Source organism: Ostrinia furnacalis, unplaced genomic scaffold (genome assembly GCF_004193835.3).
Source record: "Ostrinia furnacalis isolate ACB-3 unplaced genomic scaffold, ASM419383v2 OfSCF0694, whole genome shotgun sequence".
In the NCBI taxonomy this organism is placed as follows: domain Eukaryota; kingdom Metazoa; phylum Arthropoda; class Insecta; order Lepidoptera; family Crambidae; genus Ostrinia; species Ostrinia furnacalis.
The window spans coordinates 625,072-647,901 of record NW_021130933.1 but is presented as its reverse complement, the minus strand read 5'-3'; the positions used below and the strand labels follow the sequence as shown (position 1 = coordinate 647,901).

Genomic DNA, 22,830 nt, shown 5'->3' with positions numbered 1-22,830 from the left:
CGGCTTGATAGGCCAATTCGGCGCCAAAAGGAATCGCAGTACTTATCAATCTTTTCACAAAATTAGTTATAACATAGCTAGTTCGTTTTATTCTAAACATTCTCTATTAACTTATTTAGTTCAAAGTTTAGTAACTAAACTAACTGGAAGGATCGACCCTCACTGCGAACTTCATTTTCTTCTGATTAATTGCGTTGCGGGTCCAATAACGGTTAAACTTTCCCTCGGGTCTAACTATGACCTTAGGTAGGTACTTGTTAGGTTTTTATTCTCGGTTTAGCTGCAGATCCTGGCTACTCAGGATTTGAAACGGTGGAAATAATCTCTTTTAATATAAGGAGACATGTAAAGTGCCCCATTAAGGGCTACCTTTTCTTTTTTACATTTGACGTTCATAAGTGCCACTTGTGGTCTAAACTGAATAAATAATTTTGATTTTGAATAACTAAAACAATGATAGTGATTTTTTGTATCTATAATCTCTATCACAGCAGTTTAAGTCCTGTATCCTGTAAATCGAATATGATTCATAATTTTTATTATTTCATCATCGTATCAAAATTGCGCCGTCACAACTCGAGAGGACTATGCTCGGTGTTTCTTTACGAGATCTAATCAGAAATGAGGAGATCCGTAAACGAACTAAAGTCGCTGACATAGCCCGACGGATTAGCACGCTGAAATGGCAGTAAGCAAAAGCACATTAGATTCTTCCGGCAACCTTCACCAGATCGTCGGTCCAACTTGTGGGAGGCGTGCCCACGCTCGTGGTTATTATCCATCGTCTCTACGAGCTATGTGCCCCGCCCAGATGCGGGCAGCGCAGGACCGTTCGTTATGGAAATCCTTGGAGGAGGCCTTTGTCCAGCAGTGGACGTCATTTGGCTGAAACGAACGAACGATATTAAGAAGACTTAAAAAGTGTTAATACTCGTATATTTTTTGGTTTGCAGATAAGAAATGTCTCGGAGAAGGTTGTTAGTGGGCGGAGCCGCTGGCGTCGCGGGTGCAGCGCTCGCCGCGTGGACGCTAGCAGCTGACGACTCGCCAGGAGTAAGTATCCTGAAGATTCTTCTCCTTCTTCGTAGCTACACTCTTGGCAGAGTGGTCGTGTTCGATACATCTGGCTTAGTGGCAAGATTCCCAATCTATCCAGAAGATCATACTCCGTAATTTCATTCAGATTCAATGATATTAACAGTATGAAATCTGATTGGTTATTCAAAACATTTCTCCGCTCCTCTCCGCCGTGGTAGAAACCGGGCCTAATGGATCTGTGCCTATAGACAACGTGACACATAATTTCGTAATCGTTTCGCTAAGTCTTGTATCTAATTTGGAGGCGTTGCGAACTGTCATAGGCATTGTCTAAGCGCAATATCTTCTTCTTCAATCACGAGAATGTTAGTTAAAGGGAAGTTTTGGAAATGATTCAACCTTGCCTATTTTGATTTCCTTATTTGGTACCTTAAGGAAAGGGTATAAGAGTCAAAATATTTAGTTCACCTACTCATTTCCTTTCCCCGTCTTGTTAACTACTGGAAAATATACTATGCGATTAGGCGGGAAACTCGTTAACCACACGAATCCGCGAGGGGGCGCTAACTGCGATAATGGTCGCGCTCGAAACGCTTATGAAACGCTAAAGTATTAATAGAACACAATAATCTAAATACGTACTCTTCAGCTCTATTGTAACGCTCAAAGTATAATACTAAAGATAATCCAGTATTAAGTTTATCACTATTTAAATAGAGTTCAATGTCATGAAAATGATTTTGTTGTTTAAATTAATGCAAATTTTACATGCCAAAATTAAATTGCAAAATTATTTAGTTAAATTCTGTAGATTATTAGATAAACGAGAGTGCTTCCGCTAAGAAACTGCCTATTTTAAAAGTCAATACTACGTCACACTCACTGTTCGTAATTACACAGTCCACTTGAAACTTGAAAGTATTGACTTTGGTACTATGCATAGATTCTATGTAAAACCGTAGTACGTAGCGTGGAAAATATGATTTACATATTCATCGACGTACCTACGTAACAACGTATACGTGTGAAAACCTCTTTCATCTCATTTTCTTAGCTTCAGTCGCTCTAAAGGCCATTATCATTCAATTTTCTGTTTGACGAAGAATAGAATTGGTTTATAAATACATTTTGTCAATTTACACACCAAAGTAAGCATGTTTTTTAATTAATTACAGATATTTTTTGTATGTAAACCTTGGTAGTAACATCCATTTCTATTTATTTAACCCAAAAACATCTCTAACTGCACTCCTTACGTTGCAGCAATGGTACAGACCGACAGTGTCAGCGAAAACAGAACGCAAGAAGCGTCCCCTGCCGTCCCGGGCAGAACAAGTGGCAAATTTACAAGCTGGCCACACGTATGACATCCTCATCATCGGCGGAGGCGCCACTGGGGCAGGATGTGCACTAGATGCCACCACCAGAGGTAAGGAACATCATCGAACTCTATTGCTTACGTTGCAGAAATAGTACAGACCGCCAGTGGTAGGCATCATCATTAAGTCTTATAGGGACACATTTAATTGTTTTGAGTTTGCAATTAACCGCTGTTCAGTGCAGGAAACTTGCCAGGAGTTGCTCTCTAATTCACCAAAAGTAAATTCAGGATTTGGCCTTCAGTCCTCACGTTGCAGGCCAGTCGGGTTCAGTCAGACATCAATATAACCCTGGGAATATGAGTTACTGTTTGAAAAGCGATAATTTTTCAACCAATGGAAACATATCAGGGTAAGAAATAGACGGTTAGTCTGCACCTCATTCACATGCCTCACTTATTGCAAGACTTGTTCTCGATACACAATCACTCATACTGTCATGCGTTTTAATCAATGCAACGCTCTTGACCCGATGGAAACGTGAACCTCATAATGAAGAATAAATTTTCCGAGTATGATTGCCTTGATTGAGTAACAAAAACATTTGTACGTGAGAACTGCGACTACATTAGAACTTACAAGGCCAGAACCGTATACAAAGTTATTTTTAACAGAAAATCAGAATATACCTACTAGAGTTTTGTTTGTACGATTTTACGATTTCGAAGTCGAAGATGATGTTTCTGAAAAACTTTATAATCTTGATTAACTTCCGCTTTTCTGAAATGACAATTCATTTAGAGACGTTTTGTAAAACTGCATCATCATCATCATCATCAGCCATAGGACGTAGACTGCAGAACATAGGCCTCCCCCAATGCTTTCCATGTTGCCCGGTTGGTAGCGGCCTGCGTCCAGCGCCTTCCTGCTACCTTTACGAACTGCAGAACAGATTATCTATTATATTCTAGGACTCCGAACCGCCTTAGTAGAAGCAGACGACTTCGCCAGCGGCACATCTAGTCGAAGCACGAAGCTCATCCACGGCGGAGTGCGCTACCTTCAGAAAGCCATCATGGGTCTGGACTACGACCAGTACAAGATGGTCAAGGAAGCCCTCCACGAGAGAGCCAACATGTTAGAAGTAGCGCCACACTTGACGAGGCCGCTACCCATCTTGCTGCCAGTATACAAGTGAGTGAAGTATGTCTAAAGTCACTAAATAAGTCAATATACAATTACCCTCTTACTAATAAAAAGTTACACAGTTGTTGAACACTGTTTTAACCCATTTAGCCCTACCGTACCCTATGTGGTACGGTACCTTTATGAAAATATTTCGAAGAACCAAACTGTTGTTAATTTGTAAAAATGATTGTGACAGTAAGCTTAAAGTGATTATTTTACATAAAAATATTTAAAAATATGTTTTAACAAGTGGTTTTGGAAATATTTTGAAAATTCCTCGATAGAAAACAAAAAAAAATTTACAATGTATTTAAGAACGTATAATTTCTTATTATTCATGGTAAATTATGTTATTTATCAATTTTATTTAAAAAATAGAGTACAATAGATAACATGACTACAAAAAAAAAATTATTGAGATTATTTTTATAGGGTTTATTCCAGTCTAAAATAGGTGTACCGTATAAGGTACAGTAGGTCTATGCATGAGCACATCCTGCGAAAAAATAAATTTAATTTTTATTATTTTTATTTGTTTTAGGCTATTGATGCTTCACTATATTGCCATAACTCATGAAAAATTTGATAATTTCAGCAAAAATAAAGCAATGTTGGTATTTATCTACTGCTATCTTGTCAGATGACCGCTAATGATGATCAGACTGACAAAGATTTAGGCGATAAAGATAGTGTTAATGTAAATAATTACCCTCAGAGTTTTCTTCGATGGATTTGCTAAATTTCCATCGTCGTGTTGTTAAATGCGATTATGGATAGCACTAAACGTAACAAATCAGAAGAAGCCAGGTCTTCTTCACCTATCCTCACTAACTTCGGAGAAGGTAGGAAAAAAGAACCAAATGTAGTTAGTATCACAGAAAACGTCTTACAAAATATGCCATGTGTGATACTAGTGATTATGTGATTTTATTTTTATTTTATATCATACAAAAATAAATAAAAACCTTCTTTGAACAACGACTATGTTTTGCTTGCTTATAGACCTACTGTACCCTGTATGGTACGGGCTCCCCACGGCCCCCTATTTATGGAATATTTTTTAAAATATTTTTTTCATGATTTTTAGGCTCCCCTTTGTAAGTTTTTGCTGAAAAATCAATTTTTATTTACAAAAATAATTATCGGTCTAAATGGGTTAAAATGACATTTCCATACTAAACGTAAGTTTAAAACAGTGTTCAACGAGCGTGCAAGTTTTATTAGTAAGGGGGTTAGAACTAAAGACTTCATCATCCTCATCATTTCAGCCACAGGACGTCCACTGCTGAACATAGGTCTCCCCCAATGATCTCCATATTGCCCGGTTGGTAGCGGCCTGCATTCAGCACCTTCCTGCAAGCTGGCCATAGACAATAAAGACAAAAGCGTGAGCGTGACTTATGAACATCGCTTTAATTATTTACTACTCAATTTGAAACAAAAAGCTACCATTGTAAAAATATAAGAACAAGAGACAAATGTTGTAGGCCTTGGAGTCGGACTGCCTGTTCTAGAATCGATAGAGTGGCCCCCATAGAAATTGTAAATATCTCCAAAACTATTGATACCAACAACTCTTCCAAACAACACCCGTAAAAAGCCTATTTCTTATTGCAGATGGTGGCAAGTCCCCTACTACTGGTTCGGCATCAAAATGTACGACTTAGTCGCAGGGGACCGCAACGTGAAAAACTCGTACTACCTATCCAAGAAAAACACCTTGGAACTGTTCCCCATGTTGAAATCTGATAACCTGTGTGGCGGTATTGTGTATTATGACGGTAAGTACCTCTAAGCAAAATAAAGTACCTAAGTAAATAAAGTCTGGCCTGAGGTAGTGGATTTGAATTCCTCTGGGGGCTAATGTTAGTGAAAGCACGGGCGTTTTGATCAGGAGTCATAGACGTATGCTAAGAAGAAGAATATTCTAACACATTTTTTTTTTGCAAATACAGATAGGTAGATTAAACTGGTTTGCATCATACAGAACGGTAAGAAAACTCGAATTACTCATGAAGTATCCTAACAAGTTTCAAGAAATATTCATATGATGCGATAAACAATACTGTAAACACGGCCTATGAAGCCAAGCCCAAGAAGAAATGCTATAGAGATCATTTATATTCCGTCTATACTATAGACGGAATATAAATGAGCTGTCCATATGTAGTAAACTGCTTTAGGTCTGTTCGTGACAAATGAAAAACGATTTCTCATAACATTGGAGGTTTGCCAACCCTTTAATGTATGTGCATTATGCACCGCGAACATTTCGCATGTCATTTCTTGCAACTTTGTTTGCTATGTCAACACTCGGCGTGCTACATTTGTATGATTTCAGTTCAATAACCTGTCTTCGTACGTATCTATACTAATACATATTATAAATGCAAAAGTAACTCTGTCTGTCTTGCTTTCACGTCTAAACCACTGAACCGATTTTGACGAAATTTGGCATAGAGATTGAGTCCCAGGAAAGGACATAGGATAGTTTATATCCAGGTTTTTGAAACAGGGACGCGACGCGCGCGATAAAGTTTTTCTGTGACAGACAAATTCCACGCGGGCGAAGCCGCGGGCGGAAAGCTAATAGATAATGTTTCACTTTTCTTCATGTTTAACATTGTCAGATAACTTTTACTGCTCATAGTAGGATTTACTGTAGGTATTTATAAGCTGGCGGAATATAATAGACTAGCTTTTGACCTCGGCTTCACCCGCATGAAATTTAGTTTGTCACCGATCGTCATAAATTATAGCCTTATGTTATTCTGTGTTATAAACAATAATACTGTAAAGTTTCATCAAAATCCGTTTAGTAGTTTTTGCGTGAAAGAGTAACAAACATCCAGACATCGACACAAACTTTCGCATTTATAATATTAGTAGGATTTTTAGACGACGCACTTTCTAAAGTTTATGGCAAGATGTGGCTTGAATGATAATTGATAAGTTATGGCTGAAATTCTTAATTATCGCCTACATTCAATACCAAACATAACGATTACAGGCCAGCAAGACGACGCGCGCATGAACCTCGCGATAGCTCTGACAGCGGCGCGGCACGGCGCCACCATCGCCAACCACGTCAGCGTCACCAAGCTATACAAGACCGGAGGCAAGCTCAGCGGCGCTAGAGTGCGGGTGAGTTGAAGTCTACCCACCACTGACCTCTATACATAATGCACAGGCTTTCTCATACAAATGACAGCTAATTTTGTGTGCCAATTTAAAGCGTCACTATGGCTGGTTTTAGTGTCACGCGGACCGTCCGGTGCGGACCCGCTCCGCACGGCCAATCTGTATGAACTTCTAGCGAGCGTTTTAGAGGAATGCGGCCCGGAGGAACCGCTCCGCTCCCTAGCAGTTCATACAGATCGGCTGTGTGGAGCGATCCGCACTGACAGTCCGCGTGACACTAAAACCAGCCTAAGAGTGTCCCGAGAACTAATTTTGACGTACATTGGAGTCCGTAGGAGTAAGCGAGAAAGAAAATTACTTAGTTCCATGGAAAAAAATATCATGACAGCAGCCAGTCCAGTGTGTTCCTATAGAGGTCAGTGCTACCCAACCACTCATTTGTTTTATGTTGCGGTATACTATAGTCTGGTCTGCGAGCACGTAGAATTTTTTCCAATGACCCCAAGCTACCCATCCTTGTCGCTCCCGCGTAATTATATGGCTGTCGCGACTGTGCGACGGGCGCCCGCAGTGAGTGTACGAACCGGGCTTTAGGCGATACAAGGTCTATTTAAGCGACTCTCTTTTGTTTTGTGTCGAAAATAGTACCGGTACTGGCCGCTTTGGATGTCTCTTCTTTTATGTTTGATTGACATGGATACTGGCCGGTTACACTGTTGTCTTTTGTTTTACATGAAATATTTGTAGTCATAAGGCCCACACTCTTGTCCATTTTTTCCTCCGGACTACATAACCGGGGACTGGGTCTCTACCTGTTCATTTAGCATCAATAACATCTCGCTAATACTGAATAGGAGTTAGCTAATTTGTACCATACGAACTGCAAAAGAGTGGAAGATTATTCCAAGAAGTCTCTCACTGCTTGAACTTGTATAAAATCGAACGAGTAAATAGGTAAATTGTACAGTGATAATCATATTCCATCATGGCCGGATCGGAACTCAGAAAGTACACATAATAATGATTTTCTTCACATTGTCGTAGGACGAGATGACGGGCAAGGAGTGGGACATAAAAGCCAAGTGCATCATCAACGCGACCGGACCGTTCACGGATAGCATCCGCAAGATGGACGACGTCAACATCAAGGAGATCTGCTGCCCATCGTCTGGTGTACACATCGTGCTGCCCGGATACTACAGGTTAGATGACTGCAGCCTAGACGATTGCACATCAAGCTAAATAGGAACTACTTTGCAACAAAAATGTGTATTCTGATTTGCAGTCCACTGTACAATTAGGCTGAAGGTCAGTAGCACCGGGTCTGATGAAGATGAAATTCACCGACTACTTTTCGGTGCTGGTGACTGCATCGTAATCAGCAAGCTAACACAAAGTTGTACCTACTTTATATGATAAGATCAATATAGACTAGGAATTTTAGGAGTGAGTGATAAATGAAACAGGTCTTGTGTCTTTGCAATGCCACTTACTCGTAGCATCGGCTATTGCACAATATATGAAGCGGCACCAATCGCAATAGCGTTTACAATGTTGCTCTAATCTAGAAATTACCAAACTCAACTTCGTCCTCAAAACATTGATAGACTAAATGAAGAGTCACAATTTCAAAAGACTCACAGGAATCTCTACTCTAACCCAAACCCAACCCAAATAAGTCTCAAACATGTTCAATTTTTACTCATCAGCCCTGAACACATGGGTCTGCTCGACCCGGCGACATCGGACGGGCGCGTCATCATCTTCCTTCCTTGGCTAGCACGGCTCGTAATTCAAAAAGACTGTCAGGAATCACCGCTCTTATCTAACCCAAAAAGTTTTAGTATGTTCTGCTTTCCTTCACCAGTGGTAGGGCAAGCTATATTTGGGACGTGTATTAAGTGCTTTGGAAAGGGCCTCTGTACTGAATAAACTATACTGGTCATCACAAAAATCGGCCCACCTACGTTTTACAGGAAAACTCATTTCTACTGACACAATCATGGTGCCCCAACAATATTGGTGTTATTTGAAAGCCCAAAACACATTTAATTTCTTAATAAACGATTAACATATACAATAAATGTGACTTGAAAAAAGCTCACCTCTGGGATCAATTAGACCAATTTTTATGGTTATAAAACCAAATAATGATCTCGCGTGTCCTTTTTAACAGATTGATAGCGATTAATCCCAACTTAACAGTTTTATAGCCATAAAAGTTGGCTCAAGCGTAACTACCTATTTTTTGAAGAAGTGACATTTTTGGGGTAAAAACCTTTCCTTTAATGAAATGAAGTTTAGAACTAGGCTTTTAAATGGTGCCAATATTAGTGGGAAGTGGGGATGCATACGTTTGAAAGTGCATGTCGGGGGAGGGTCGATTTTTGTGATGACCAATGTATTTCATTTCAGTCCTGAACACATGGGTCTCCTCGACCCGGCGACATCGGACGGGCGCGTCATCTTCTTCTTGCCCTGGCTGAAGGGCACCATTGCAGGCACCACCGATCTGCCGTGCCAGGTCACGCACAATCCCAAGCCTACTGAAGACGAGATTCTATTCATCCTACAGGAGGTCAAGAACTATCTCAACCCTGATGTTGAAGGTATGTTGTTTGTGACTGAGAAATATTGAAATCAAAATATTTATTTGGAACAAAGAGTATGCATATTCTAACAATCACAGAAGGTAACCCCATTATTGGAGGTACTTTTACTGCCTGCTGTAACTGTAGAGTTGAGTAGAATTACTGCAAACTATAATATAAGACGTCTGTATATTAAACAGAGAACGGGCAGCAGTGCTCTCTGATAAACATGTATCTTTAAAACTGCTATCTCCAACCCGCCTGCCAAGCGTGGAGATTATGACTAAACCCTTCACTAAAGTAGTGGAGGCTGGACTGTAATGGGCTGTTGATGGTGATGATGAAGGAGTAGACTGTAGAACCTAGCTATACAGTAATTGCAGTATTTCCCTAACTATTCCTCCGTCGTGGCAAAGTAGAATGCAATGGTGGTAGCGAGAGGTGGGATTAGTTCCGTTATTAGGAAGTAAACGCGCTATATCTTAGCGTATAAATTCTGACAAATATTAAACAATGTTTTTTATAATAAAGCTTTTTCTATTCTATTCTTCCCCCAGTCCGACGCGGCGACGTCCTGTCCGCCTGGTCGGGCATCAGGCCGCTAGTGTCGGACCCCAACAAGCCCGACACGCAGTCGCTAGCCCGCAACCACATCGTGCACGTGTCGCAGTCGGGACTCGTCACCATCGCCGGCGGCAAGTGGACCACCTACCGCTCCATGGCGATGGAAACCATCGACGCTGCTATTGAAAGTGAGTATGGGCAGGCCTGTTCATCTCCGCGAGTTTGCATCGAAAACAAAACACGCGCGACGACCCCTCCTAAGGTACCCGAGGTAATCGACAGGACAATCACGAGCGAGTATTGACGGACGCACGTGTATTCTTCACCCATTTGCATTGTAGAGACAATAAACTATATGTAAAAACGGTGGTGTAATTAATACTGTGCAGTATTTTTTAACTGCCTGAATAATAATATAAACACAAAATATAATTCATGCTTAATAGTACGAGAGCCCACGACCAAAATTTTTGTCTCATAGCAATACGGCCAAAACCGCATCAAATCGATAGATACGATTATCCTGAACTCGAAAATACCAATATCAGACATTTTCCGCGTAGCGTTTGATCTGACCGAATTTTCAAAATTGTCAAAGCATTTTACCGAACTGCATCATAGCAATATGTCTGATTTGCAGACTGTAGTTGNAACATCATCGAATATTATTGAATTTATAAAGGTAAATTTGCTGTATAAAATATCAAAAGACCGACAGTAAAATATTTTAACCCTTAAAAGTTATCGCCATTTTTAACGAAAAAAAACACAAAAACGTGAATATCTCGCAACTTTGGTTTTGTCAGTTATTTAATTCTGCCACGACGGTGACGATATTATTGTAACAATGTAGTAATTGTATGCGATGCGAATTGTGATCACCTGACTTCACGCGAGTAACTGCACTGTATAATTTCCCAAGCTGCGGCTATTTCGGGGCTGGCCACAGCATCGGTGCGTGAAATACACGCGGTACTTAGTGATAACGCTACATATACCTTTCTTAAGAGATGAGAAAGAACACCACAACTAACATTTTTGGTTTTCCGTTATAGCACACGAGCAATTCTTTACTCATGCGGTTAGAGTTCTAGGAAAGATATTTTATCGCCGTAGTCTACTTCGGCGTCTCCCCTGAATTCTGAGCATGCTCATAAAAAAATTACGACTTGTCACGTAATTTTTAACTGGTCATCAACTAACTATAGCCGATGACGATTTTAGAACGCTATGTTAACTTACTGACTACCTCCGATCTTAGAAACCGGGTTATTTATTTCCTTATTTTTTCTGACATTTCTTTAATGAAATGAATTGGTCTCCTAACTAGATCATCAGACAGAGGAATTTATACGTACGAGCGTTAATTTACATTGTCATTAATATATTTTCGTATCGAATCACTTTAAATAAACGCTATTATAGTGAGAGCATACCACGGGAGAAAAACTCGTGGCTTGCCACGAGTCGATGTCTCAACTAAAATTGTAACTCGATCGACAAGAGCGAACCCTTGCCAAAAAACACGACTATCACTGCAACAGAGAGTGACATAACAAGCCGGTCAATAACATTGTATTAGCGTAATACTTGAATCCTCTATCGTCTATGTTCCGTAGTATTCACAAATGGGAAGGCCTTCGAACTCCTATGTTCTTCTGATTAATTTCGTTGCGGTTCCAATGACAGTTTAACTTTCCTCGGGAACAAACTTGACCTTCACTGGTTGGGTTATTGCCGGTCAAGATCCTGGCTACACAGGAGTTGCAACGGTGGGAACGAGAGGTGGAAATAGTCCCGGAAATGGGAATGCCTCCGGTGTTGGTTGGGCTTTTATTGGCGGTCAAGCTGTAGATCCTGGCTACACCGGAGTTGCAGCGGTGGGAACGAGAGATGAGAATAGTCCCGTTTAATTGGAAAAAAGGTACCAGTTATTGTCGGGACAGTGCTAGAGGGGACTACTGTGAATATTCGTATTCACCACATGCGTAAACAAAGCTAAAACAAATGAATATTAACAATAGGTTTCGCTCGAGCAAGATTTGCCTCTGGCAGGCAGCTAATTTCATGCGAAAACTGGTGGAAAATTATTTTGTCAGAGAATAGTTCCTATTATCTATTAGATAGCTTAACACGTGTGTTGAAGGCCACACGCTATTACGAGACGTCTGCAGCGATACAGATATGACTCGGAAGTGATAAGCGCAATCACGTCAGTCAATTAATCAGACGCCAGCTTACACTTAATCAAATTGTGTGTGTTTGTATCCACTTACCTACATATCGTGATCGATTGGTTTATAAACGTTAAATGTGTATTAAAAACGCTGAAGAATTAAATACCCAGACAATTTTCCAACAAAGTTAAAAAATTAATTATGTTTCATAAGGGTGCAACTCAAGGGACACATCTAAGCCCGTCGTTATAACTTATTCATGATGCCTGTGTGCCTAATGGAAAAGGGTACTCTACTCATCTGAACTTAAATATTTAACGTGTGTAATAATATTATGTACAAGACTTACTTGAGGATACTTCAGGGACCTAATCATTGTCCCATTACTTCTCTATGAATACATAAACGTACTAAATAGCGGAGTCAAGTAAATGTAAATTACCTCAAACAACGACAGGTCGATCGATATGACGAGCTTTCTTCAAACAGAATATTTGAGCAAGTAATTTGGTCTTGAATATGTAATGATAATTCTGTTTTGATATAATTATATTTGTTATTGTTTATTACTTGGAAGCCAATTTGTTTAGTTTAGTGTAAGAGCAAAAAATGTTATCTGTATTTCTTAATTGTCGCAAAAAATGTAAACAAACTACTTGTTGAATGATTTGTAATGAATTTCGCGATGATTCATCGCTTTTAAAATTTAGTATTCTTTTACCCAGGTGTATTTATTTACACATTACAAAACTATGTTCTTCCTGCGACCTCTATTCGCTGGGTTTACTTATTGACATCATAAATGTGTAAGCTGACTGATAAGTTACACGTGTGCATTTTATTCATCAGTTAATTTCCAATCGGAAAGGTATTGATCTTATCGGAGCACATCATAAACATAAATAAATAAAACTACAATTTGACTAACTACGTGAGCATGTTAGTGTATCATTGATAAGTCCTTAGACGTTACTATCGGCCATGCGTGATACTATCGTGATAATCGCGTTACGAATGTGCAATGCAATTTATACCTACCTACATTTTAACCGGTTTTAGATTAGGCGCCAGATTGTTATCTAAACGATAAGACCATTGAGTGATAGCAGAGGGTTAAATTGAAACAGATTTTAATCATTTCCTTTGTAAGATTTCAATCTCGTGAATCCAATTTTCTACTGGTGGATAGGTTTTTATTTACGCTTGACAACAAGCGTGTCTGTGTTTTAATATCAAAGTATACATTTTCTTTCTTATCATGGGGATTGGGGACACAAATCCCTTACCTACATGAGAATTTAACGAGTAACGAAATTAACAAAACCTTAGTAGAGTTTGCAATAACGTAGCCGCCGGCTATTCCAAACAAAGTAACTAACTTGACTATTGATTTAGAAGTCGACCTTTTACTTAGTTTGTCAACATTTGTGTTTTTCGTAAAAGCTCAGGCTCTCTCGGTATAATTGAATTTGTTATCCAATCTTGTACGACGACGCAATTTCATAAAGCCTTTGGCTTTTCCTTGTCGCTAAGCAAACTCGAGAGTTGAGATACAAAGTAGAGGTCACCTTGAAAAGTTATTTTCCGTTCATCATTGCAAGGTGAAGGATTTTTCAGGTTATTCACTGTCGTTATTAGTTCGTGTAGTACTATAGGAGTATTTTTCATGGTCTAATGAACTCTCGTTGTAAGTTTTAAAAATTATTTAAATTAAAAAGTGGTAAAATACACTTACTACACTCTATACGAGCATAGGGATCGCATACCTAACGTTATTAGTAAACACGGCTTGATAGGCCAATTCGGCGCCAAAAGGAAACGCAGTACTTATCAATCTTTCACAAAATTTGTAATAACATAGTCCGTTTTATTCTAAACATTCTCTATTAACTTATTTAGGTCAAAGTTTAGTAACTAAACTAACTGGAAGGATCGACCCTAACTACGAACTTCATTTTCTTCTGATTAATTGCGTTGCGGGTCCAATAACGGTTAAACTTTCCCTCGGGTCTAACTATGACCTTAGGTAGGTACTTGTTAGGTTTTTATTGTCGGTTTAGCTGCAGATCCTGGCTACACAGGATTTGAAACGGTGGAAATAATCTCTTTTATAATAACTAAAACAATAATAGTGACTTTTTGTATCTACATATAATCTCTATCACAGCAGTTTAAGTCCTGCATCCTGTGAATCGAATATGATTCATAATTTTTATTATTTCATCGCCGTCACAACACGCGCCGACTATGCTCGGTGTTTCTTTACGAGATCTAATCAGAAATGAGGAGATCCGTAAATGAACTAAAATCGCTGACATAGCCCGACGGATTAGCACGCTTTTGCACATTAGGTTCTTCCGGCAACCTTCACTAGACCGTCGGTCCAACTAGTGGGAGGCGTGCCCACGCTACGTCTTACGGCTCGTGGTTACTATCCATCGTCTCTACGAGCTATGTGCCCCGCCCAGATGCGGGCAGCGCAGGACCGTTCGTTATGGAAATCCTTGGAGCAGGCCTTTGCCCAGCAGTGGACGTCATTAGGCTGAAACAAGAGAAAAAGTGTTAATACTCGTATTTTTTTTGGTTTGCAGATAAGAAATGTCTCGGAGAAGGTTGTTGGTGGGCGGAGCCGCTGGCGTCGCGGGTGCAGCGCTCGCCGCGTGGACGCTAGCAGCTGACGACTCGCCAGGAGTAAGTATCCTGAAGATTCTTCTCCTTCTTCGCTACAGTCTTGGCAGAGTGGTCGTGGTCGTCACACCTGGTTTGGTGGCAAGCTTCACAATCTATCCAGAAGATCATACTCCGTAATTTCATTCAGATTCAATGATATTGACAGAATGGAATCTGATTGGTTATTCAAAACATTTCTCCGCTCCTCTACGCCGTGGTAGAAACCGGACCTAATAATCTGTGCCTGTAGACAACGTGACATATAATTCGTAATCGTTTTGCTAAGTCTTGTATCTAATTTGGAGGCGTTGCGAACTGTCATAGGCATTGTCTAAGCGCAATATCTTCTTCTTCAATCACGAGAATGTTAAAGGGAAGTCTTGGAAATGATTCAACCTTGCCTATTTTGATTTCCCTATTTCGCACCTTAAGAAAATGATGTAAGGGTTAAAATATTTAGGTCATCTACTCATTTCCTTCCCCGTCTTGTTAACTACTGGAAAATACACTATGCGATTAGGCGGGAAACTCGTTAACCACACGAATCCGCGAGGGGGCGCTAACTGCGATAATGGTCGCGCTCGAAACGCTTATGAAACGCTAAAGTATTAATAGAACACAATAATCTAAATACGTACTCTTCAGCTCTATTGTAACGCTGAAAGTATAATACTAAAGATAATCCAGTGTTAAGTCTATCACTATTTAAATAGAGTTCAATGTCATGAAAATTCATTTTGTTATTTAAATTAATGCAAATTTTACATATCAAAATTAAATAGAAAACTACATAATTAGTTAAATTCTGTAGCTTATTGGTTAAACGACAGATCTTCCGCTAAGAAACTGCCTATTTATTAAAAAGCCAATACTACGTCACACTCACAGTTGGTAATTACACAGTTCACTTGAAATTTGAAAGTATTGACTGTGGTTCTATGCATAGGTAGGTTCTACCAGTTCTACGTAAAGCCGTAGTACGTAGCGTGGAAAATGTGATTTACATATTCATCGACGTACGTGTGAAACCTCTTTCATCTCATTTTCTTAGCTTCAGTGGCTCTAAAGGCCATTATCATTCAATTTTCTGTTTGACGAAGAATAGAATTGGTTTCTGAATACATTTTGTCAATTTACACACCAAAGTATCATGTTCTTTAATTAAAGAGTGAAGTTTTCGTATGTGAGCCATGGTGACGACATCCGTTTCTATTATTATTCTGTCCAATGGTGCACTCTATTTATTTAATAACCCATAAACATCTCTAACTGCACTCCTTACTTTACAGCAATGGTACAGACCGACAGTGTCAGCGAAAACAGAACGCAAGAAGCGTCCGCTACCGTCCCGAGCAGAACAAGTTGCGAACCTGCAAGCTGGCCACACGTATGATATCCTCATCATCGGCGGAGGCGCCACTGGGGCAGGGTGTGCCCTGGATGCCACCACTAGAGGTAAGAACATCATCGAACTCTACTGCTTACGTTGCAGAAATAGTACAGACCGCCAGTGTCAGCGAAAACAGAACGCAAGAAGCGTCCCCTGCCGTCCAGGGCAGAACAAGTGGCAAATTTACAAGCTGGCCACACTTATGACATTCTCATCATCGGCGGAGGCGCCACTGGGGCAGGATGTGCACTGGATGCCACCACCAGAGGTAAGAACATCATCGAACTCTACTGCTTACGTTGCAGAAATAGTACAGACCGCCAGTGGTAGGCATCATCATTAAGTCTTATAGGGACACATTCAATTGCTTTGAGTTTGCAATTAACCGCTGTTCAGTGCAGGAAACTCCTGCCAGGAGTTGCTCTCTAATTCACCAAAGGTAAATGTAGGATTTGGCCTTCACTCCCCACGTTGCAGGCCAGTCGGGTTTAGTCACATCAATATAACCCTGGGAATATGAGTTACTGTTTGAAAAGCGATAATTTTTCAACCAAAGGGAACATATCAGGGTAAGAAATAGACGGTTAGTCTGCACCTTATTTTATAAACTTCATGTATTGTGAGGTTTGTTCTCGATACACAATCACACACTATGCTATGCATTTTAATCAATGCAACGGTCTTGACCCGATGGAAACGTGAACCTAATAAAGTGTCGACGATTTGTTCACTACATTATCGTCAGCGATCAATTTTCCGAGTATGATTAACCTTGACTGAGTAACAAAAACATTTGTACGTGAGAACTGCGACTACATTAGAACTTACAAGGCCAGGACCGTATACAAAGTTATTTTTAACAGAAAATCAGAATATACCTACTAGAGTTTTGTTTGTACGATTTTACGATTTCGAAGTCGAAGATGATGTTTCTGAAAAACTTTATAATCTTGATTAACTTCCGCTTTTCTGAAATGACAATACATTTAGAGACGTTTTGTAGAACTGCATCAACATCATCATCATCTCAGACGTCCACTGCTGAACATAGGCTTCCCCCAATGCTTTCCATGTTGCCCGGTTGGTAGCGGCCTGCGTCCAGCGCCTTCCTGCTACCTTTACGAACTGCAGAACAGATTGTTTACATTTTAAAATTAAAGCCATTTGCTTACTCTAATATTCTAGGACTCCGAACCGCCTTAGTAGAAGCAGACGACTTCGCCAGCGGCACATCTAGTCGAAGCACGAAGCTCATCCACGGCGGAGTGCGCTACCTTCAGAAAGCCATCATGGGTCTGGACTACGACCAATACAAGATGGTCAAGGAAGCCCTCCACGAGAGAGCAAATATGCTCGAAGTAGCGCCACACTTGACGAGGCCGCTACCCATCTTGCTGCCAGTATACAAGTGAGTAAAGTATGTCTAAAGTCACTAAATAAGTCAATATACAATTACCCTCTTACTAATAAAAAGTTACACAGTTGTTGAACACTGTTTTAAAATGACATTTCCATACTAAACGTCACTTTAAAACACTGTTCAACGAGCGTGTAAGTTTTATTAGTAAGGGGGTTAGAACTAAAGACTTCATCATCCTCATCATTTCAGCCACAGGACGTCCACTGCTGAACATAGGTCTCCTCCAATGATATCCACATTGCCCGATTGGTAGCAGCCTGCATCCAGCGCCTTCCTGCAAGCTGGCCATGGACAAAGATAAAAGCGTGAGCGTGATCAAACGTAGTGCAAAGTGTAGTAAACCTGCATATTGAAATCGAGGTTGAGACACATTGATTTCCAATTTAATATAGCCCACTACAACGCGGGTGCCATTAAGATTTTACATGTTCTAAACACATTCAGGAATGCAAATACTGTATTTTATGTTCCCATTATTTTTACATAACCGCTATTAAGTTTGCGAATGGAATCTAAAAGCATTTTATTGGATAATTTCATACTGAAACACGAGCTTTTTATTCCGTTTCCATTTGGCATAGAAGAGTTACAAAAACTTATAGAGAGACAGACTTGCTAAGTTTTGTAACGTAACGTTGTTATGTTAGAATTATTTGAACATCGCTTTAAATAAAATTAACGTTTTAAATATTACTACTCAAAAGAAACAAAAAGCTATCAATGTAAAAATAAAGTACAAGAGACTGCCGATTCGAGGATCGATAGAGTGGTACTAGTGGTACCCTAGAAAGGTCTATTCCACTTTGATCACCTGGATAAGATCACCCAGGTAATCAAAGTGGATTTCTTATTCATGGGTGATCAAAAGACACCAAAGCGTCGCCTGGAGAATAGACCCATAGAAATTGTAAATATATCCAACTATTGATACTAACAACTCATCCAAACAACACCCATAAAAAGCCTGTTTCTTATTGCAGATGGTGGCAAGTCCCCTACTACTGGTTCGGCATCAAGATGTACGATTTGGTCGCGGGAGACCGTAACGTGAAAAACTCGTACTACCTATCCAAGAAAAACACCTTGGAACTGTTCCCCATGTTGAAGTCGGATAACCTTTGCGGCGGTATTGTGTATTATGACGGTGAGTACCTCTGACTTACACCCGTATTCACAAACGATGCCTCATACAATAGAAGCCTATAAAACAACGCGAAGAAATGCTGTACATGGAATTATAAATGAGCTGTCCATGTGTAGTAAATTGCTTTAGGTCTGTTCGTGACAGATGAAAGAAAATCTATTTCTCATAACATTGGAGGTTTGCCAATTATGCACCGCGAACATTTCGCATGTCATTTCGTGCAACTTTGTTGGCTTATGTCAACATGCAGCGTGGCTACATCTGTATGATTTCAGTTCAATTACCTGTCTTCGTACGTATCTATAGTAATATTATAAATGCAAAAGTAACTCTGTCTGTCTTGCTTTCACGCCTAAACCACTGAACCGATTTTGACGAAATTTGGCATAGAGATAGCTTGAGTCCCGAGAAAGGACATAGGATAGTTTTTATCCAGGTTTTTGAAACAGGAACGCGAGCGATAAAGTTTTTCTGTGACAGACAAAATTGCACGCGGGCGAAGCCGCAGGCGGAAAGCTAGTAAATAATATGTTTCACTTTTCTTCATGTTTAACATTCTTAGATAACTTTTACTGCTCATCTCATAGTAGGATTTACTGTAGGTATTTATAAGTTGGCAGAATATAATAGACTAGCTTTTGACCTCGGCTTCACCCGCATGAAATTTAGTTTGTCACAGATCGTCATAAATTATAGCCTATATGTTATTCTGTGTTATAAACAATAATACTGTAAAATTTCATCAAAATCCATTCTGTAGTTTTTTGCGTGAAAGAGTAACAAACATCCAGACATCCACACAAATCCATATAATATTAGTAGGATTTTGGGACGGAGCACTTCCTAAAGTTTATGGCAAGATGTGGCTTGAATGATAATTGATAAGTTATGGCTGAAATTCTTAATTATCGCCTCCATTCAATACCAAACATTGCAGGCCAGCAAGACGACGCGCGCATGAACCTCGCGATAGCGCTCACAGCGGCACGGCACGGCGCCACCATCGCCAACCACGTCAGCGTCACCAAGCTCTACAAGACCGGCGGCAAGCTAAGTGGCGCTAGAGTGCGGGTGAGTTGAAGTCTACCCACCACTGACCTCTATACTGAACAGGCTGTCTCATATAAATGACAGCTAATTTTGTGTGCCAATTTAAAGCGTCACTATGGCTGGTTTTAGTGTCACGCAGACCGTCCGGTGCGGACCCGCTCCGCACGGCCAATCTGTATGAACTTCTAGGGAGCGTTTTAGAGTAATGCGGTCCGGAGGAACCGCTCCGCTCCCTAGCAGTTCATACAGATCGGCTGTGTGGAGCGATCCGCACTGACAGCCCGCGTGACACTAAAACCAGCCTAAGAGTGTCCCGAGAACTAATTTTGACGTACATTGGAGTCCATAGGAGTAAGCGAGAAAGAAAATTACTTAGTTCCATGGACAAAAATATCATAACAGCAGCCAATCCAGTGTGTACCTATAGAGGTCAGTGTTACCCAACCACTCTTTTGTTTTATGTTGCGGTATACTAGGCGGTAACGTCTATTTACGCGACTCTCATTTGTTTTGTGTCAAAATGGTACGCCGATACTGGCCGCTTTGGAAGTCTTTTATTTTATGTTTGATTGACATCGATACTGGCCGGTTACACTGTTGTCTTTTGTTTTAAATGAAATATTTGTAGGCATTAGGCCCAACTCTTGTCCATTTGTTCCTTCAGACTACATGACTGGGGACTGGGTCTCTACCTGTTCATTTAGCATCAATAACATCTCGCTAATACTGAATTTCTATTCTAATTTGTACAATACGAACTGCAAAAAAGTGGAAGAATATTCCAAAAAGTCACTCACTCCTTGAACTTCTATAAAATCGAACGACTAAATAGGTAAATCGTACAGTGAGTAATCATATTCCATCATGGCCGGATCGGAACTCAGAAAGTACACACAATAATAATTTTCTTCATATTCTCGTAGGATGAGATGACCGGCAAAGAATGGGACGTAAAAGCCAAGTGCATCATCAACGCGACCGGACCGTTCACGGATAGCATCCGCAAGATGGACGACGTCAACATCAAGGAGATATGCTGCCCATCGTCTGGTGTACACATCGTGCTGCCCGGATATTACAGGTGAGATGGCTAACAAGATTTTAAACATTCGCGTTCCATTTCAATGAGGGTTTTCGCGATTGAAAAATCCGCCAGATGGCAATACGTAGACGCGAGGTCCAAATGCTGCATGTTGGTTATTTTTGACATGACATTGACAGATATGTCAAAATCCACCAATCACGCAGCATTTGGACCTCGCGTCTACGTATTGCCATCTGGCGGATTNGCGATTGAAAAATCCGCCAGATGGCAATACGTAGACGCGAGGTCCAAATGCTGCATGTTGGTTATTTTTGACATGACATTGACAGATATGTCAAAATCCACCAATCACGCAGCATTTGGACCTCGCGTCTACGTATTGCCATCTGGCGGATTTTTCAATCGCGAAAACCCTCATTTAAATAGTAAGACACGGTTCTTAACACGACGTTTATTAATGAGTTACATAAGGTACTCACGGCTTGACGTTTCGGCTGCGATGCTGTCAAGCCGTGAGTAGGTACATAATGTAACTCATTAATAAACGTCGCGTTAAGACCCGTGTCTTAGGCTGGGTTGCACCACCTTACTTTAACGGTAACTATGACGATAACCGGTGCTTTTTGTATGGATTTTGACAGATTTTTGACGTTTGTTAAAGTAAGATGGTGCAACCCAGCCTTACTATTTTAGGTGGCTAACAAGTTATAAACTTAGGCTGAGAGTCTGTTACACCAGTGGAATCCCGGGATTGACAAATTCACATATTTATCTGAACGTTGTCTAACAAATAAGGGTGTCTGATTATTTCAATGTGCTGGTGACTTCATCTGCCAGATAGACTGATAAATCAGCAACTACCATGTGAAACTATAAGTTGCCGTTAAACCTTTACCTGGCAGATAAGTTCTAGAAGTAGGTAAATAAGTATCGGCAAATGCACATGGCATTACAATATTGCTCTAACTGAAAGTTACCAAATGTTTTTCCTTGTGGCAATCGACCCCTAGAAATTGGAAGTCAGTCAGCTTATATCTCATAAGACCTGCACAGGGTTCACCGCTCGAACCCAACCCAAAAAGTTTTTTTATTCATCAGCCCAGAGCACATGGGTCTTCTTGACCCGGCTACATCAGACGGGCGCGTCATCATCTTCCTTCCTTGGCTAGCACGGCTCGTAATTCAAAAAGACTGTCAGGAATCACCATTCTTATCTAACCCAAAAAGTATTAGTATGTTCACCAGTGGTAGGGCAAGCTATATTTGGGACGTGTATTAAGTGCCCTGGAAAGGGCCTATGTACTACTAGAGGCTGGTAGATCATTTCTCATAAATAAAACACTGAATTCTCAACTTTCACATTATATTGCCTTATTTTAAATACAATTCATCACTTAGCACAAAAGCGCGCGGAGTCGTCTCCGCGCGTCCCGCTATTCTGACGTTTGGTCCTAGTGTGACATTGACATTACGTCAATGTCACTATGACAGCAGCTCATTGGCCATAATGATACCGTTATTTTAACGTTTTAGCTTTTTCACAATTAACAGTACTGAATAAACTATTCCATTTCAGTCCCGAACACATGGGTCTGCTCGACCCGGCGACATCGGACGGGCGCGTCATTTTCTTCTTGCCCTGGTTGAAAGGCACCATCGCAGGCACCACCGACCTGCCGTGCCAGGTCACGCACAACCCCAAGCCTACTGAAGACGAGATTCTATTCATCCTACAGGAGGTCAAGAACTATCTCAACCCTGATGTTGAAGGTATGTTGTTTGTGACTGAGAAATATTGAAAACAAAATATTTATTTGGAACAAAGAGTACGCATATTCTAACAATCACAGAAGGTAACCCCATTATTAGAGGTACTTTTACTGCCTGCTGTAACTGTAGAGTTGAGTAGAATTACTGCAAACTATAATATAAGACGTCTGCATATTAAACAGAGAACGGGCAGCAGTGCTCTCTGATAAACATGTATCTTTTAAACTGCAATCTCCAACCCGCCTGCCAAGCGTGGAGATTATGACTAAACCCTTCACTAAAGTAATGGAGGCTGGACTGTAATGGGCTGTTGATGGTGATGA

At 40.4% G+C, this 22,830-nt stretch overlaps 1 protein-coding gene across 5 annotated transcripts in view; it reads left to right on the top strand.

Moving 5' to 3' along the window:
* LOC114349548 (glycerol-3-phosphate dehydrogenase, mitochondrial-like) overlaps positions 1-22,830 on the top strand; it is a 42,515-nt gene that overhangs the window by 4,348 nt on the left and 15,337 nt on the right. For 3 of the 5 annotated variants that reach the window (XM_028299959.1, XM_028299957.1, XM_028299955.1), the window contains exons 2-8: positions 14,610-14,709; positions 15,978-16,143; positions 17,264-17,486; positions 18,479-18,642; positions 19,580-19,713; positions 20,616-20,773; positions 22,314-22,507. In XM_028299959.1, coding sequence (XP_028155760.1) covers positions 14,617-14,709; positions 15,978-16,143; positions 17,264-17,486; positions 18,479-18,642; positions 19,580-19,713; positions 20,616-20,773; positions 22,314-22,507 — 1,132 coding nt within the window. In that variant the 5' untranslated portion in view covers positions 14,610-14,616. Of the gene's footprint in view, positions 1-953; positions 1,054-2,301; positions 2,468-3,328; positions 3,552-5,162; positions 5,327-6,555; positions 6,690-7,730; positions 7,889-9,101; positions 9,296-9,834; positions 10,030-14,609; positions 14,710-15,977; positions 16,144-17,263; positions 17,487-18,478; positions 18,643-19,579; positions 19,714-20,615; positions 20,774-22,313; positions 22,508-22,830 lie in introns of all 5 variants that reach the window. The other 2 variants (XM_028299958.1, XM_028299956.1) reach the window with 2 other exon arrangements.